This window comes from Gigantopelta aegis, chromosome 9 (assembly GCF_016097555.1).
Source record: "Gigantopelta aegis isolate Gae_Host chromosome 9, Gae_host_genome, whole genome shotgun sequence".
Taxonomy (NCBI): domain Eukaryota; kingdom Metazoa; phylum Mollusca; class Gastropoda; order Neomphalida; family Peltospiridae; genus Gigantopelta; species Gigantopelta aegis.
Genome location: NC_054707.1, coordinates 73,619,646 through 73,639,396, shown reverse-complemented (window position 1 = coordinate 73,639,396; position 19,751 = coordinate 73,619,646). Strand labels below are relative to the sequence as shown.

General features: G+C 37.1%; 1 protein-coding gene across 3 annotated transcripts in view; it reads right to left on the bottom strand.

The window, feature by feature from the left end:
• The window catches only part of LOC121380534 (ras-related protein Ral-A-like), a 64,099-nt gene extending 50,170 nt beyond the window's left edge, over positions 1–13,929 (bottom strand). For 2 of the 3 annotated variants that reach the window (XM_041509382.1, XM_041509380.1), the window contains exons 1-2: positions 13,796–13,929; positions 3,673–3,817 (exon numbers count right to left, since the gene is read on the bottom strand). In XM_041509382.1, coding sequence (XP_041365316.1) covers positions 3,673–3,780 — 108 coding nt within the window. In that variant the 5' untranslated portion in view covers positions 3,781–3,817; positions 13,796–13,929. The remainder of the gene's footprint in view (positions 1–3,672; positions 3,818–13,795) is intronic. The other variant, XM_041509381.1, reaches the window with a different exon arrangement.
• Positions 13,930–19,751: the final 5,822 nt, after the last annotated feature.

The following is a 19,751-nucleotide window of genomic DNA, read 5'->3' as shown; positions in this document are numbered from 1 at the left end:
GATGATAAACTGGTATTTCTGGATGTCATGTGATGATAATTCGGTGACTGATAGAAAAATCAGGCTGTATAAGTTGAAATAAATTGTAATGGATGATATAACTGGGTTGTTTTTTTTAGGTATGGGGATGATAATTTGGTTACTGGTAGGAAACAATAGACGGAAATGGTTAAAAAGGATTTATGAGGTGTGGAGAAGCTACTTGATTTTATTGTAGTTTGACAAATAATATTGAATGTCAGTGTTATGTGTTTCTCGGCCTACTACAGGAAATATTAGGGTACCTTGGTTGCATTTCAGAAGTCCATATGCTCTACCTGTTTCTTTATACAGTTGTGTATGTACATATGTGGATGAGACAGATTGGGGCATATGTTAAATATATTCACATGTGTTTATTTTTGTGGATAATTATAAAGTGTTAATTACTTCTTTTTTTCTTTTTTTTAATTTAAGATTTTTGGATATTGTGTGTTTTTAGTAAAAATGGAAATATAATTGTATATATATATATATATGCATATAACTGGACATTTTTTGATGATTGTGTGGTTGATTTTAGCTACTGTATATATTGTATTAATATACAGCGATAGAATGATAAGGTGGGTGTGATACCTAATAAGTGTTGTGTGGGGTTTTGTTTTTGTAACACTTGATTAAGAAGTGTTGGAATTATTATTTTTTTTTTAATTATTTGTTGTACTATTGCATTTACTGTGAAATTTAGGGGTGTAAAAGTTATATGAAAAATGTATCACATGTTATTGGTTTTCAATTGTGTTGTGTGATGGGATATTTGAATAATATTCATTTGTAATTATATGGTGACAATAGGTGAATATAAGTGCCAGGTATATTGGAAGAGTTGTTAGATGTCTCATAATCTTGTAATATAAAATGGTTGTGATAAGACGTGGGTAAATGTACATTGGTAATATATATATATATATTTTTTATTTTTAAATAGGAAGCAAGTAATATATATATATTGGAAATATAACTCAAACCAGTGCCACAATTTGTGTCAAAAATTTAACTCTATGTGTGCATAGAGTTCAAGTGGTCGAGGGGAATGTAACAAATTTGTATATTTCCAATACTTTCCTGAATAATCTGATTTGTTGTCTGTCCTTTTTCTACTTATGTTTGGTTTCTTAATTTTATTCTTGGTTTCTGAACTTCTTATACTAACCTCTTCTAGCACCCTATTAGCACTTTAATCAGCCTTCTATGAATCAGATTATTGATGGGTAAAGTTACAGGAACGATCATTCAGATCCATTGATTTTCCAAACAGTGGCATGAGACCATATAATGTTGTAATGTTTAGGCTTGGATTTTATAGTTAATATCACGTTGTGTAATATTTGGGGAGGGGTTAAACAATAATAATGTTATATTGTATTTTGGGATATCATTTGAGAAAATAATTAAGTTAGAATTGTTTATTTTATTTACGTAATTTTTGTTGTAGTGATGTGTAATTTTCGGCAATATTCGGCTATAATTAAGTTGTCGTTAATCTTCGTTATTTCTACGAAGAATTGTTATGATAGGTTAACCAATCGTCATGTCCGATTAATGTCATGTCATTAATTTGGACCAATGAGAGCCATTCCATGTATTAATGCTAGATTTGTCCATTCGTTGACTCACTTCTGACTTTCCAACCACAGGTACATGTGTGTTTGTTGATTGTGGTTTTTTTTTTATGTGTAGATTTTGAATGGCTCTCTCTCACTCGGTTATTCCAAATTTTGTTTTTTAGATTTATTATGTGAGAACTGACAGTGGTAAGCTATTTATTTATTATGTAATTCATTAACTAAATGGTAGTGTATTTTTGTTAATTGTCACCGTCTCGCATTGCATTACCGTAAACCTTAACATTATTGTTAGACTTATTTTGTATTGACACTTGAGAGGTTACTAAAATATTTTTAGAAAGAAGATTATTGGAATTTTGGAGAGAGGAATTGAGTGAAGGAAATATTATTTCTGTCTCGTAAATTACCAAGTATTCCACGTTTGGGAATCTTGTGGTTTTTTCACGAGTGGAAATGAATGTTTAGCTTTAGGTACGTTTTAGATGTTTTCGATGGATTTTCATTCTCTTAGAATAAACAAATAGTAATCCATATTGGGATTCTTAATGTTTCATTGGCGGGGAATTGAATGGTGGTTGAGTTGTGGGAAATTTGAATAACTATTATGTAACCTGTATCTCTCAATGTCAATAATGAAATCTATTAAAAATCTTAGTTATTTTGCTGGTTAACTGTAATTGTTTTTATGATCTATTGAAACCCTTAAATAAACACTGTGAAAAAGGACGACTTATGTGATTTTTGGAAGTCTACGACCGAAAGGGGTAGCCGAACCCAGCAAGGCATTTTTAGAACTGTATTTAATTCGATTCTAGCACCGGTCTATAAGTGGGCACGTGCTGAGAAAGCGAAATCGTTACAGAATGACCAATCATGCACTCCCTGAAAGTTACGAATGAATCCTTCTACAAATAACACAGAATATTGACGATGTTTTGCGAATGAATCGTTGGTATTATTTTGGTATTGTTTACACACCAACGTTAGAGCAAGCAGAGATCAACAAATGAATGTAGATATCGACGTATTTTTGGCAATTTATTTAATGTTTCCGGAAGAAGAAAAATGTATCGATTTCAGGGCTTATATGGCCCAATTTAGGGTCTTTTTTGTGAACTTGCCCGTCAAAAATAGGGCTTTTTAGGGCTAGATCATCAAAATAGGGACTTTTTAGGGCAACCCTTCAAATTTAGGGCCTTTTTAAGTGTGTACAAACCTTGAACTCCTAAATTCAAAAGCCATAACTTTACCAAAATGAGTAAATTTTCATGAAAGTGAAACTTGATCTGTAACAGTACATAATAAAGTTGTACACCAAATTTCAGGTCAATATCTCAAAGCATTGTGGAAAAAATCCAGATAACAAATTTTAATATCTCCTACGTTCAAGGATCATAACTCAGTAAAAAAAAATTAAATCTCCATGAAAATATAACTAGATCTGTAAAAATACACAATAAAGTTGTACACAAAATTTCAGCTGAATATCTGAAGGCATTGTGGGAAAAAACCCCATCCAGACAGGGGTTGAAATTTAATTTTTTTACCACTATCCCAAAGGAATAGTGAATTTCAAAAAACACTATTCCGTCTAAAAATGTACTATCCCTTCAATTATTAATGTACCACTAGTTTCCTGACTGTGCGACGTCTCCCTGTATAACACTGCGTAACGAACAATTCTTTATTATACCAGTCTATGCATTACTGCGTACTAGCTGGAATTACAAATGAACTCACTCCAAACATTAGTCTCAATCAAAAAGATGTTTATTGTGTACCAGTAAGTGCATAAGAAAGGTCACAATAGCACGAGGATTTGTTCTGCAGAAAAATGTAGCTGAAGGGAAAGCATAAGCGGAATAGTCACAGACGATTTTCGGTATTCTGTGCTTTATTTTCACTTTCATGACGGAATATTGGCAGAATTGTTTTACTATTCCATTTCAAAATTTACTATTTGCGGAATAGCATAAAATTCGACCCCTGCCAGAAAACTATATGTGGGACAGACAGAGAGACTGACATTATTATTTTAAATGTATTTAAGAAGGGTACCCACCTCATCATACATGAACTGGAGTGTCAGTGCTGATTTGCCGACACCGCCACTTCCCACCATAATAACCTTGTGTATCACAGCTGGCTGAGTCGACTTGGCCTTCGACATGATGTCTCGACGAGGGTCTGCGGTCCTTCTGAAACAGCTGAACATACTGAGATGAAAACAACAAAATCCAACACCATTCACTCGGAACACACACTACTCAGTACACACTCGTACATGGGAGTAATGGATAAACCCTGCAGAAATCTCCTGTAACTCTAACATGCTATCACTGAGAGTAAATAAATGTCCGGGAATGCATAATAAAGATAATTTTAGGATCTGACTGATAGTGGTTTCTTGAGGCATGGTCTACTGTAAAGAGACCAGTTGAATTTTCTGCCAGGCCTGTCATGGGGGTGAAAAATCAATAATGCTATCAACCACTGGAGATGTGTAAATTGCACAAAGTAATTCACTGATCAATCAATAAAATGAGCCTAAAAATGCAAAGGTATTTAGAAATACATGTACATGATATAATGATTAATTACCACTTAACTCATTAAAGACATTAACATATGTGTAAGATATATTTAAACATGATATCTATAACGTATTAAACAAATGACTCATGCATACACACTAGGTCAGTGAGACCTACAGTACTGTATACCGTGACATAAAGGAAATGAAAATGAGTTACAATATAAGTAGTCTATTTATAACCACAAAATCAGTTACCAACAACGAACTAAGTCATTCCACCCACTAGAGGCATTATTTTTTAATGATGTACCAGAACACAAACACATTATGCAGCTTAATACAGAAGTAGAAATTAAGAAATATTTCCATTGGCCTGGGAGACTAATTACTAGCAGCTTAGAAAAGTTACAAGGTCTAATAAAGTAAAGTTTGTTTATTTAACGATGCCACTAGAGCACATTGATTTTTAATCTTATCATCGGCTATTGCACGTCAAACATATGGTCATTCGGGCACTGGGTTTTTTTGTTAAAGAGGAAACACACACACACACACACACACCGTCGCCACATAGGCTACTCTTTTATGACAGGCAGCAAGGGATCTTTTATTTGCACTTCCCACAGGCAGGACAGCACAAACCATGGCCTTTGTTGAACCAGTTATGGATCACTGGTCGGTGCAAGTGGTATCTGGATTAAAAATCCCATGCCTCGACTGGGATCCGAACCCAGTACCTACCAGCCTGTAGTCTGATGGCTTAACCACTGCGCCACCGAGGCCGGTAAGGTCCAATAAAGACAAACATTAGTGCGAGCACACACACATATTCTGAGAACACAAACTGTAGGCATTTTTTTTATTACTTAGATATTTTATGAATCTGCCAGCTTTAAAAATCATGATAGGAAATTAAATAAAATCAACATTTGAATATACATATATATGTATATATCTACTCTACAATGGGACAAGTGTCATCGAAAATATATTTATCGAACACAATTCCAACTTGCCTGGGACATGGCAATGCCCGGGTTGTATAGGCATACACATACATGTAAATACACATGTGATGTATACTACTCAAAAGAATTTAAGAAAGTCACATGACATGCTGTCAAAGTTGAAGGTTGTCAAACATTGATTTTACACATTAGAACATTCGTTTAATAGTGTGAATCCACCCCTGGCGCGAATACACTCGACACATCGTTGCCTCATGCTGTTGATCAGACGTCTTAAGAACTCTTGGGGAATGGCCTGCCACTCTGCCATAAGAAGTTGACCCAGATCATGAAGGTTGGCCGGAGGGGCATGATTATCCCGAATTCTCCTGCCTAATTCGTCCCAGGCAATCTCTATTGGGGCCAAGTCAGGCGAATATGCTGGCCAATCCATCCTGGTGATACCTTGTTGTCAGAGAAAGTCCGTTACCACCCTGGCGCGGTGGGGTCTGGCATTGTCATCCTGCAGAACTGCCCCGCCGCCAATCTGCTGAAGGCCTAGGAGAACCAACGGCCGGATAATCTCATTCAGATAGCGGATTCCATTCAGATTGCCATCCACCACATAGAGGAGGGTCCTGTGGTGGATAGAGATGCCGCCCCACACCATGACGCTGCCACCACCGAACCGGTGACGTTGTCTAACGTTAACGTCAGAGAAGCGTTCCCCAGGACGTCTGTAGACACGAACCCGACCGTCGTTGAACTGGAGACTAAACCTGGACTCATCAGTGAACATCACTCGACCCCACTGAACACGTTGCCACCGCAGATGAAGCGTGCACCAGTGACGTCTGGCCATTCTGTGACGTGGTAGGAGTGGTGGTCGAACAGCCTGGCGACGGCAGCGTAGATTATTGGCTCTCAGACGATTGCGTATGGTTTGATCAGACACTCGAGTTCCAGTTGCAGTCCGCAGATTGTCACGTAATCGGCGTGCAGTGGTTGTGCGTTGACGTAGAGCCATATTGGTGATGTAGCGGTCCTCTCTATTTGTAGTGCTTCGGGGTCTTCCCGAACGTGGACGATTTCGAACAGAATTTGTTGCTTGGTACTGTTGCCAGTCGGCCAACGACACTCTGACTGACACCAAGTCTCAGAGCAACATTTCTTTGCGTATTGCCATCCTGAAGCCAAGCAATAGCCCTTCCTCGATCTTCGATAGTCAGTTGACGTCGTACCATTGTTGAATTTGGAGTGTGCACCGTACACGAACGCAAGCTCCAATTATACGGAAATTCAGCATTGGGAACATGGAATACACATGCAAAGCGTGCAAATGAAGCGCTTTGTGAAAAAGCAAGTTATGGGCACTTAGCAGACCTTTCGCTTTCGCCCTAATTTACGTGCAAATGTAAGCATGTTTTCGCCATTAGAACTAGTCGACAGTGTCAATGACAGTGGATTTTAATTCATTTATGGGTTGCTTAGACCCACTTTCGTCAAAATGGAACAATGCGTGACATTATGGTCTAGCTAATATAATTGACATTCAGAAAATAATGTCGAAAATATCGTCTGACCCTTAAATTCTTTTGAGTAGTATATATATGAATGTGTACGTGTGTGTACATCAGAGGTGCTTAATGCGAGTAAATATTCTGACGGACAAGTTAAAAAATGCAAATGCCAGTCCAACAGGTGATCCGTCTTTTTCTGACTGATGGGACTCATTTTTTTTCTTGAATCTGTATGCCAAAATTCCAAACCATTCAAACAAATGGTTCAAAAAGATGACCTGCGCAATCGTAACATTCAGAAAACAGAGCCGGTCAAAAGTCAAATACTTCTTAGAAATGGCTTATTTATGATGAAAGTATGTTGCCGGTGTGTTTTGAATACATGGTTTTGTTAAATGGCAGTAAAGAAGGGTCTCTTGAATTTTGTAAATCTATGTCAAAGAAATGTGAAAAATTTAGTCTTTACAAGAATATATCAAAATGTTTGGGGCTTGATTTTGTTTGCCATGTGATGTTGATCACTTACCAAATATGTGTCCTTAATAATGATTTTTTAATTTATACATATATCATTTGAAGTGAAGATAGTGTATATTATATTGTTAAACAATAACATATTGTTCTATAGGCTGGCAGACTAGTAGAAATTCTGGCAGGCTAGCTAAAGTTTTGTTTGTTCTGGTCTAGCTGGCAGGCTAGTAAAATATTTTCCATTTCTGAACCCCTGGTGGCAACACTAACAGAGCCCCTTGTAAATGAAACAAAGACTGCAAAGTGTATGTTTGAAAATACAACCTGAGAAAAAAAAAATTCAAAATGTTGATTCTACACATGTGCATACATGTACATCAGTTCTAATTAATTTTAAAACTGATTAGCAAGTAGCATTTAATACGTTAGAATTATGCAGTGATTTTTTAAACTTGCACAACAAATCACAACATAATAGTGAAGAAAAGGTTTTTTTGGTACAATAGTACTTAGCAGTAAAGTACAGACTACCGTACATGAATGTGTTCCAATCAAACTAAGTTCATCTGGAGTAGTACTTTAATTCAAAATTATTAGAGTCGTACATTGTACTTGGTTAAACCACTTTCTGGTGTGGGTTTTATCTCAACTTAAAACAAATGTCATTCAATCTACATCTGAACACATTATATTATATACAGTAAATTCTGTATCTCAAGATCCATTTTCCTGAATGATATTCTATTTCAATTCAAAGCAAGAAGTGGGTCCTGATAGGCATCAAAATAAGCATAGTGGCTGGTAACCCTTGTATAGATTTATAGGTTACCACAAAATCCAGGCCTGATAACCTATTGATTACAAGTCACTATGTATTACGTTTACACTGTCCTTTGTTATTCATTCATATCACTGTCCTCTTTGTACGAGTTGATATACATGTACATGTATTTAATAATTAATTTAGTCATAACTTATTATGTGAGGGGGTGTAGTTTTTGTTTTTAAAATAAGATTTTGTGGAGAACGGAGTACCATTCTCAACTTCCATGATATGTGGTAACATTCTGGTACAACATTCATGAACAATAATTTTCGACTTATTCCGATGCCTGTAAACAGATACAGTGTAAACTAATATGTATCTCAAATTTGGTCATAAATATGTACACTCATGTCACCTTAGTCTGTGCGGCACAAAAGTCTGCGCACGTTAATGACGTTACATTACGTCTTGAAACAAGTGTCGGGGTATGTTTGTAAACAAACAAACAATGTTAATTTAATTCACAAAACCATTGTTAAAACAACACATCTTGATTGTGAATATATGTATAAAACTGGTCGATAACACTTTTATTGAAAAAAAACCCTCTGAATTAATGCACTAAAAGTATACTTTTGCCAGCCTCAATCAACGTGTTTTTCTATCACCTGTAAACACGTGTCTGTCAACGTTGTAATGATCAACCTTGTATATCAACTTGTACAAGTTTATATAGAAGCTTCAATACATACCTTATAGTAATTTATGAACCAATAAATGAAACGAATGTCTTATTTTATCTGTTAACGTAAACATCCAAGCATATTTTGAATTTCCCTCTGAGTGACACAATGCAAAATGGCTGCACACGGACTTTGAAGATTGCACTTGCAGCATGACCTATTTTAGCTATATAGTCTGTTTCAAAATTATCATTGATTGTCCTATATGTCTAATGAACACTATTTGTGCTCATTTACACAGTTAATAACAGACAATTTGTGTTGAATAATGATCAATTGTTTTCACATTGGCTTTTTTTATATTGTCATTTTATCTAAGGAGCATGGAACACCATTTATATTTATCTCATTTGCACAATCTAAATGTTTCTGAAACAGATTATAACAGGAAGTGTTTGTTATTTAGAACTTATAAAAAGTTGAATCCATTGTTTGTTTCTGTTTTATGTAAACATTAGGGACAGAAGTGGTTGTTTTAATGTTTGCTGCGCAGACATACGTGCCGTCATGAAGGCCAGTAAATGCAGGGGGGTCCCACTAAAAATGCATTCATTATTATAACTTTGGTTGTAACATATTTATTGTTCCATTGTACTGTGGCGGTGAAACAAATATTTTTAAAGAAATATTTTAACTTTAAAATATAACACAAATGCTTAGGTGCGCAGACGTAGGTGCCACCAGTGTACTCATTACCTCAAATGACATATATGACATTAACTATGTATTTTTCTCGAAGATGAAATATATTTTCCATAAAATTATTTTTAACGTCCCATACAGTTACATGAATTTCGAAAAATTAATTAGATATGGTACATGGCAGAAATATTTTAATTCCATTAATTTAGTTTTTGACCATTAGACACCAATTGTCTAACATTTGATATTTGTAGACCAATTAAAATGGTTAATTGGTGCTGTTTCAAACGGATTGTTTTGTCAAATGGTCAATTCTTTCTCAAATTTTAATGTTTTGTTTATAAATAAGGATACATAAACAAATAGAGATGTATTGGAAGGGCACTGAACATTACAAACCAGAAAGGGCACCATAGCATTTTTCTTGCAGTCTACAACAGCAGATTTTTGTGATACAACAGCAAGTAAGGAGGGTAACATCAATGCTGTGGTAAAATTCAAACCTTGCACTGTAAGATTAAATAGCCAAGTAGCTGCTAATAGTTTTTAAATTGATTGCCAACTGTCACTAATCAAAATGTTCCAAATAAAATTTCTCTGGAGACAAACAAAGGCTGCACACTTTTTATTTCAGCTTCATATGTACAATAAATATACTAAAAGACAAAAGTTATTGTGACACGCAAAAGACAAAGATAATTGATGTTTTTACTGGTCTTTGAAACGTTATCACATGGAAAGAGAAATGTCCGAAGGTATGGAAATGAGCAATAGTCCATGAAAAGAGCGCACCTGCAATATGCAAATGAGCCACATCACTAGAGGGGGTCCAGAGCGAAGTTCACACAGTCAGTAGCAAGTGTGTCCACCGTGAGCATTGATACAGGCCTGGCACCGTCGTCTTATTGAGGCCACTAAACGCTGGAGAAAGTTCCTGGGAATGGCGAGGGATTGTCACGGGTGGTTGGCCGCTACGGGGACGGTCCCTGACCTGGTTGTTTTGTTGATATCATTGCCATAAGTGCCAGATGGTGTTTCTGTGGGCAATGAATTGATGTGCGACGTCACACTGTGAGGTCCCAGATTCAAGTATCCCTGAGACTCGACATCTGTCATTTTCACTGAGGCGTGGCATGACTAAATTACATCAAACAGTTCACTAATGGTGTTTTCTGACTTCTGGACTTCTGAAGGCTGCTCAGAGTGGCAATGATTTGCAATAGAATGTCTGGCCTTTTATGGTGAACACTGGACAAGATTTCTCCCAAATATTCCATGTTTCTTGCACAAAGAATGCAATCGCTGCAACAACTGCTTGGTTGCATTTCTTTGAGCTGTTTCATGCACATTTTCTCTGGTTTACATCCATAAATCCATGTCACAAATTTATTACATCCAAACAATCCATGTCACAATAACTTTTGCCTTTTAGCATATTTGTATACGATATATTTCATGCATTGTCTGCCGACTATGGAACACGGAATTACATAAATTTTGACAGTTAGTGTGGTTTTAGTGTTGACATAAACGATTTTCTTTAGTAGTTTAAGATACGAATAAAAATGTTAATGGGCCACAGTAATCAAACAAGAATCTAACATGAACGAAATGTACGCTAGGACTAACTTGAAACCTGCCATTTACACTTCAGCACACTGATTAATTAATTATCGGCTATTGGTTTGTTTTGTTTAACGACACCACTAGAACACATTGGTTAATTCATCACCGGTTACTGGATGTCAAACATTTGGTAATTCTGACCTCCAGCCCTCCCCTTATTAATATGTTGTAGGGGAAGGGTTAGGGTTAGAGTAGTGTTTGTTATGGACTTTCCAGTTACCCATGCACCTCGTCTTACAAACTAGGAGTGGATCCAAGATATATTTGCAGGAGGGAAGACTAACAGGAAAAAGGCACATGGACCAACAGCTCAAAACGGCATCCCAAGGGAAAAAATTAAGAGAGAGAAAAGGGGACACTTTGATATTTTTGGGAGCGGCGGGTCTTCTAATCCCCATTGGATCCACCTATGTAACAACAACACACTTTTATTAAAGTAAAAACAAACATGACAGTCTTGTCAAACTAACATGGTTGGTCAACTCGCCCCACACTGTTTAGTCAACTCATAGCATTACCATTTTTTAAATTAATATGTATACCAATATTTTAAGCAATAATGTGCATTAAATATTGTTGAATATGCACACCAGTCGGAGTCCAAAAGCCATGCCTGATCATTCCTTTAAGGAAATACGGAACACACAAACAGGATTTCTGCCAGAGGGTAAAACGGGATGGCACCATACCCAAATTGTTTGGTTTTTTTAACTTTTTGACAAAATTAATTACTCTTATCATTACTGTATGATTTTCTTAACACTAACCCTAAACTTAACCTATTTTTTTTTCTGGGGGACGCCCCCCATACCCCATGTTGACTGTAGTTGCATTCAATTCCATAGCACGATACCCAAAAATTTCTTTCTGATAGAAACACTGACAAACATGGTTAAAATAGGCTTGACAGTTCATTGTAATAGATTATTATTTATCCGTTATTAAGATCTCCCCAGTATAAAATAGGGGTGCAACGATACGGCCAAAACCGTATTGAGATATATGAAACTGTATTGCAATATCTATTGCAATATAGTTGATATTATTTAAATTTAATATTTATTGGCATAATTCGGGGGGGGGGGGGGGTGGTTAATGAAAACAGAAGGCATATCGTTTTAATGATCTTTATTAGTTTCAGCTGTCAGGCTAAATGTTTTAGGCCATGTTTTTATTTTTTAACACAATACTAGTCTACTAGAACACTGGTGTGACAGTGTCAAACTATTTATAAATTGTCACACTGATTCGGAAATCCTTACTATCGGGCTTTTCCGTTGCTGCTCGCTTGACATGGAAATGTACGTATTGAGTCGCAATGTTTCGGCAGATCGACCGAACCAGAGCCAAGGTTATTAGCCGAGGTATTTTGAATGATCGGCCAAAGTATTCCAAGTTCAGTGAAAAAACAGTTAAGTGTGATTGTCATTTGTTGGTTTATTTCTTTGAAGATGATAGCTGTAGCCGTATTCCAACGTAAATGAAGAATGAATAATAATGTGTAAGTAACAAAACATTTATTTGTAATTATCGTCAACTGGTTATTTTCATTGGACTTTTAACACGTTTTGTTTAGAAGTTAGAACCAAGTATAACCGACCTTTCACTTTGTATGCCAACAAGTAAGCCGACTACGCTTGACGTGATTGTTATATTTCCTGTCATCACTAATTAATAAAATGATGTGGTTTTTGTTTGTTTGCCTATTTCAAGTCAAATAAGATACAAAGAAACAAAATAGTGTATAAAAATTGTGATACTCAAAACTGTACCATGGTTCGTATCGAGCTGATCAATTATCGCGGTATACCAGTTTATCGTTGCAGCACTAATATAAAATCATTTAATAAGTGGTCATAATAGAGGAATTTCTCTGTAATATTAATAAATAAAATGACACCAAGTTGTGGACATCCATTTTTAATTCTGTCACAATTATTTACAGACAGTAAAGTTTGGGGCGAGTTGTCTAAACAATGGGGCGAGTTGGTAACGGGCAAGTTGGTTTAAACTTTTGGGGCAAGTTGACCAGCATTCGGAACTGGATGTGACTCAAGCTATCATCAGAGGAAACCCACTTCATTTTTTCCAATTTTTCATTTATCCCACAGATAGGAAAGAACATACCACTGCATTTGCCCAGTTGTGGTGAACTGGTCTGAAGGAGAAAAACACAATTCAGTTGGAACGGATCCCCTGAGGTGGTTTGATCTTGCGCTGTAAGCACCTCAAGCGAGCTCTAACTGACTGAGCTATATCATCATGATAATGACCTATTATTATCTAAACCTTGATCAAATATGACAATGACCTATCATTATTACCTAGATGCATAATGCAGGGTTTCTGGGTATGGCGATGTACCCAAAACATTTTGCAGATTTTATTTTTTAACTTAACTTTTTCACAAAATTAATTACTTTTATATCATTACTGTATGATTTTCTTAAACCTAACCCTAAACTTAACCCACCCCCCACCACCCCACCCCCGTTGACTGTTGTTGCATTCGATTCCATAGTGTCATACCCAAAAAATTCTTTCTGGCAGAAACACTGCTATGATAGGACCTATGACAGTTTGTTGATAAAACAATGTGCTGAGGTGCAGGCTAACCAAAACATTCCTTTCCATTAGTCATAGCTGCGCCTTTTGTACCCGAGTTCCACCCCAGGATTAATGGGTGTATTATCTGGACAGACCAGACAAGTAAACCCAGACAAGTAAATATTATTGTAAAATCATCTCCTAACTGTAAAAAAAAAACCCAGTCAATTATCATGATGGCAAAAACATGAGTGCACAGTTAATGAAACCGGTGCCACTGGGCAGAGCTTCTCATTTCTGATCCGTTTGAAGTTTCTTGACAGCTTTACCAAAACAAACAAAAACAACTGAAATTCAATTAATACTAACGTAAGTAAGGATACTTACTGATTTATACGATAATTCCGTTACAATTACGGAACACTAAAGCGAAACAAACTGTTAAGACTGTCCACAATGAATAGATAAACATTTATAACTCACTAAACTTGCTTAGCCTACTGGAAATGGCGATAACCAGTCCCAGTGTATTATGGGATCGATGACGATTACTAAACAACTAGCAATGGTTTGAAGGCTACTGCATAAATAGCAAAAACCAAGCGATTTTCATTTGTTTGCGGATGAAATTTCAATACAGACTGCTCATATCACAATTGCTTAACACTATTTCAATATTAACAATAACAATATATTTTAACATTCATATCTCTGTATACTTTAAAACAGTACTGAAGTAATTAATATGTTTTTAAATGTAGGCGCTACGATTTAATCAACCATGAGTGGACCAGTCTTTTAAGTATATTTGTGCATCTTACGTTCTCGCTCACCTTTAGCATTCGAGATTCTTTTAATGCAGTCATCTAATTATAATTTAAACAGTTAAATTAATAAAATATTTTAAATACAGACTTTTATTATTCGTAGAGATTGCCGACGCCATATAACCGTAAATAAAATGTGTTGAGTGCGTCGTTAAATAAAACATTTCCTTCCTTCGTAGAGATCGAGTAGAACGAGAGGAGTGGCGCAGTTGGAACTCATGCTCACCCATGCACCTCATCTTGCAAACCAGGAGCAGATCCAGGATATATTTGCGGAAGGGGGTACTAACGGGAAAAGGGCACCTGGACCAACAGGTCAAAAGGGCATCACAAGCGGAATAAATTAAAACAGGAAAAAGGGGGCACTTGGATATTTTTAGGGAGTGGGTCTTCCAATCTCCCTTGGATCCGCCTCTGCAACCACAACACATTTTTATTAAAGAAAACACAAACACGACAGTCTTGTCAAACTAACCGTCTCGGGTATACTCTGTGTTTATGGATGAATTATAAATACTGTAGCATCTTTTTCTTACTATTTCGAACTGTTTCTGTTGATGTTACTCGTTCCAGCCACGACCAAAAATAAAATGTGTTGAGTGCGTCGTTAAATAAAGCGTCCTTCCTTCCTTCTAGCCACTGCATCACGACTTGTATATCAAAGGTCATTGTTACTGTACGTGCCACCATGTCTGTGGGATGGTGCATATAAAAGATTCCTTGCTACTAACGGAATCGTGTAGCGGGTTTCCTCTCTACCAAATGTTTGAAATCTAATAGTCGATGATTAATAAATCAATTTTCTCTAGTGTTGTCGTTAAACAAAACAAATTTAATTTTGTTGATTTTACATCCGCGTTGGAAATGTAGTTTTGCGATCTCGCAGTGCAGTGCAAAACAAAACTTGTATAGACGATGCAATGATGTTTTAGAGAGCTTATGAGAGCTTTGTAAATTAGGTCCCATAAAAATGTCTTCTTAAGCACACACATTTTATTCCTTATTTAGGCACTGGGATCTTTCACAAGACAGTAGCCTAGTTGAAAAAATAAGGATGTTATCGATCCGTCTTTCCAAAACTTTAGAGGCGGGATTTCGCTCAGTCGGTTGAGTGCATATGTGATGCAGTGTGTGATTTAGAGGAGAGTCTGGGAGCCCGAGGCTCACAAAAATCATATAAGACTCGCTAGATTGGCTAGCATACGAGCTCGCATGGCTCGTAAAAAATTATTTGTACAAGTTACATTGATTCTTCGAAATGACACACTCAACATATATGTCAAAATCATATGAAGCCTTATTTTTGAATAGCGATCTTTCCCATGGTTTCAAGCAAAACATTTAGTGTATCTTCTGTTCTACTGGAGACGCACGGCAGGATTCGCTGGGTTGGTGGCGGGCTCTTAAGATTTGCAAACATTTGCCTTACGACACTTAAAATTTTAAAACCAAAATCGCACACTGTGTGATGTAGGATATGCTATATATTGGTATGTATGTACGATACGGTGCAGTACAGTACGATGACAGTATTCGACGGAGGGCAGCGCGATGCTGTGCAGACAGTGCAATGCAATACTACAACAGAATGTTCAATACAACATAATACATGTTCAGTACAACAAAATACAATACAACATGACACATCACACAACGCACAGACAATGCAATACAATACAGGATATATTGTCAGACAACAGACACATATTGCCGGTATATAACGGTGTTTTTAAGCAAAGTTTACGACAGATGGAGACGTGGGTGGGTGTTGATAATACGTGTAGGTGTTTGCACGTGGAGATAATATAGTGATGAAAAGAGATAAGGGATCACACAAACAATAACTGCAAATAGTGACTGCAACCAAAGCCCTCGATCCATAGTGTCCGAAGGTGACCATGTTAATAACAATCTGTTCATCACTACTGATATTCAGTCCCACATTACAGCTTTGAAATACAGTAGACATTACTATAAGCTAATGGTAAATTAAATTAAGTCCTCAATTCCAAGTGCTCCCTTATTTTTTTCCATCAGCATAGTTTTTGTTAATTAGTCTACCACGTGGAAATCGCCCCCACACCGGTCATAATTGAGTTACATAACGAAGCATAATCCTCTGTTACATGCGTGAACGTTGGATCGTTCAGCTATTTCAGCCAGTGTACTATCTGTAATGAAATTGTCTACGTGTTAATATCCGATTAGTAAGATCCAGAACTTTACGGCATGGCCATATCTGAATGAACAAATTCACTGCTGCCATAGTGCCGTTGGTTCCATCCTTCTACTTTGACTAAAAATCCAGCTCTAAAATATTAGAAAAGCTATTTAAACACCTAAAAGTATCCATGATTTTGAAGGGAACAAAATACGCATGGTGAATAGATCACTGCATTCTTGTTGGATGGTCTGTTAGAAATATCTCGTTGTGCTTCTAAACCCACCTGAAATGACGGGATTTCAGAGGAAAATATTTGTTTAACGACACATCAGTTTATTTTTTATTAAACTATGGTTATTTTGATGTCTAACATATGACTATTTTGACACGAGAGAGAGAGAGAGAGAGAGAGAGAGAGAGAGAGAGAGAGAGAGAGAGAGAGAGAGAGAGAGGAGAGGAGAGAGAGAGAGAGAGGAGGAGAGACAGACAGACAGACAGACAGAGACAGACAGACAGAGAAAGAAACAGAGACACAGAGAGGAGGAGAAAACCTGCTGCCGTCACATAACTACTCCTACTGATAAAGCAGTAAATTACGTTTTACGTATGCACCTTTCAAAGACAGGACTGTACATACTACTGCCTTTGATGTAGCAGTCTTGGGACATTGGTTCGCCAGAGAAGGCGACCGATCCTGCGATCTATCATATCTCACACGAGTGCTCTACCACTAAACAGACGGATACATGAACCCAAAGTGACCAGTATAGGCTCTGATTTCACCTCATTTTTGAATGTTTTGATTGGTTATGTCATTTCTAAGGGACGCGAGTGTGACCATGCGAATATTTTGAGGTGTGCGATTTTCCCTCCTCTATATTTTGTAAAGTGGACTCTGATTTGGGGTTTTCCTCCATTCCAACCAGTGTTCCGCGACTGGTATATCAAAGGTCTAGATCTTTGTCCTGTTTGTTGGAAAGTGCATATAAAACATCCTTTGCTGCTAATGGAAAAATATAACGGGTTTTCTGTGAGGATTACATGTCAGAATTACAAAATGTTTGACATCCAATAACTAATAAATCAATGTGCTTTAGTGGTGTCGTTAAACAAAACAAACTAACATTTGAGATGTGCGATTGTTCACCAGAAATACCTAGGTAACCAAAATATTACATTTTCCTCCACCATGAAGAAATAAATTCATTATATACTTATTCCTTGAAAACTTGAATCCGTGTGCTACAGCAAATTAAAACCACCTGTTCCTTGCTACTCATTGGACTGTGCGTCGCTGTGAGCTGGTGTCGGTACTGCAATGTGAACCCAACACCTGCCAGCCTTGAAGTCAGTAGCTCTAAAATCAACTATGCTACCTAGGCCGTTTCTGATTTTAAATTAATTAGATTGTTTGATGGTGAAGTTAAATTAATTAAAAAGTTGCATTGTTATATTACAGCAATTTAATTAGATTGATATTACAGACACCGTGTACAGGAAATTGTGCAGAGATATTGGGGGGAGGGGAGTACACGTTGAGCGAAGGTTTCGGGGGGAGGGGCGTCGGCCCATGCTCCCCCAGAAAATCTTTTTTAAAATACCACCCCCCCCCCCTTCCCACACACACACACACACACACTGCTTATGCGCCTGGTGTACTATGACGTTTGGTATCATGTGTGTATTTGGTAATCGTTTTATTCGTCTACAGTACACGCCGTATCAGTATCTGTAATGAAGTGGTTCTAAAAGCTATCGGACCTAAGACTGGTAGGTCCTGAGTTCGCATCTCATATCGTTCTGTATACATCTTCAATATACGCACCCCCGAGGTCAACAACTTGAAGTGGGGCGAGCCACTACACACCGACTTTTCTCTTTAACAAATCATTAACGACTAACCATTATTCCACTAACCTGGATAGACAGTTCCAGCTAAATTGTAACTTAGGAGTGAATTTAAAATTCAAAAGATTAACATTTTCAGTGTCACAATCCCCAGTCCTGAATGGAGTCTTTACTTTCATGCTAATAAAGATAATGTTATGAGTTTGCCGCCATTGTAATATGTAAGTCTTCGCTTTGTTGCTATTAAAAATACTGCCCTAAGTAAGGTTGCGATAGGTCAAGAAGTTGCTATGTGGTAAAGCTCTTGCTATGGGTCATTTGAACAATTGCCCAGTGGACACGTCCCCCCCCCCCCCCCAAACCAATGACCGATGACTGGTATATCAAAGGCCGTGATGAGTGCTATCTTATTTTAAGAAGATTTTATATATTTAGTGTGTAATTTTAATCGTTAACATATGGTATTGGTCGGAAACATTTAAAAATGGCAGTACACTCAGGGCAGTGTCTTTAAAGGAACAGACCCTAGTTTTTAAACACTGTGGCATATTTTTCACCTAGACTCTAGTTTCAACCCGTAAAATGGACACTACGTTTGGTTAATTTACAAACCTGTAACAAATTTGGATACAACAGAGTGAAACAAGAGTCTATGACTTTGAAATACCCTTAAAAATAAGACTAAAATGCGACTCCAGCAACGTTACTTCTCAGATGCATGTGCGTTTTTAAAAATATGAAAAATATATTAGAAACACTAGGATGAGCAGAAACACTTCGGTTGTACGGAAATGGATAATCTAAACAATAAAATCTAAGCAATGTTTGATTTCAGTGATCATAAACGGCTCTAATAGTTAAAAATATGCCTTAGTGTTTAAAAACTAGGGTCTGTCCCTTTAATAGCAACAAAGTGAATGGGCCCTCTTTCAGGACTGGCGATCATCATGACCTATCGCAAGCGATCAACCTTAAGGCAGGAAGTTGTGATAGGTCATATGATAATTGCCTTCAATGGGCACCATCCCCCACCCCAACGACAACAATTGGCCGATGACTTACATTCCCAGTCTGGAGCTCGCCGCGGTAAGACGCGTTTGTTTCGCCTCTGCCTCTGAACGTGTTTTCGCGTGCTCGACTTGGGAGTCCTCCATTTTGTTATACGTTTTCAACAAAAAAGAGCTAGTTTTCTGCTAAGATGTATATATATATAATGCAATTGGGACTTATTAAACGCTAAGAAGCTACTCCTTATATCAGCCTAAACCATCAGATTCTTTTTTTAGCAAGATTCCCTGCCTCCACGTAATGCTTTTCGGCTGGTTTTGGTTTACTTGTTTTTTGGTGACTCGTATGACGGCTATTCTGCAGAACGCCATGCCTGTCATAAACACCCCCTTCCCCTCTCTTGTTTTGGGCAAAAATTCTGTCTATGTCACAGCGAGCGTGTTTGACCGATCCATCCATCGATCGATCGATCGATTGATAAACTGATTGGCCGATG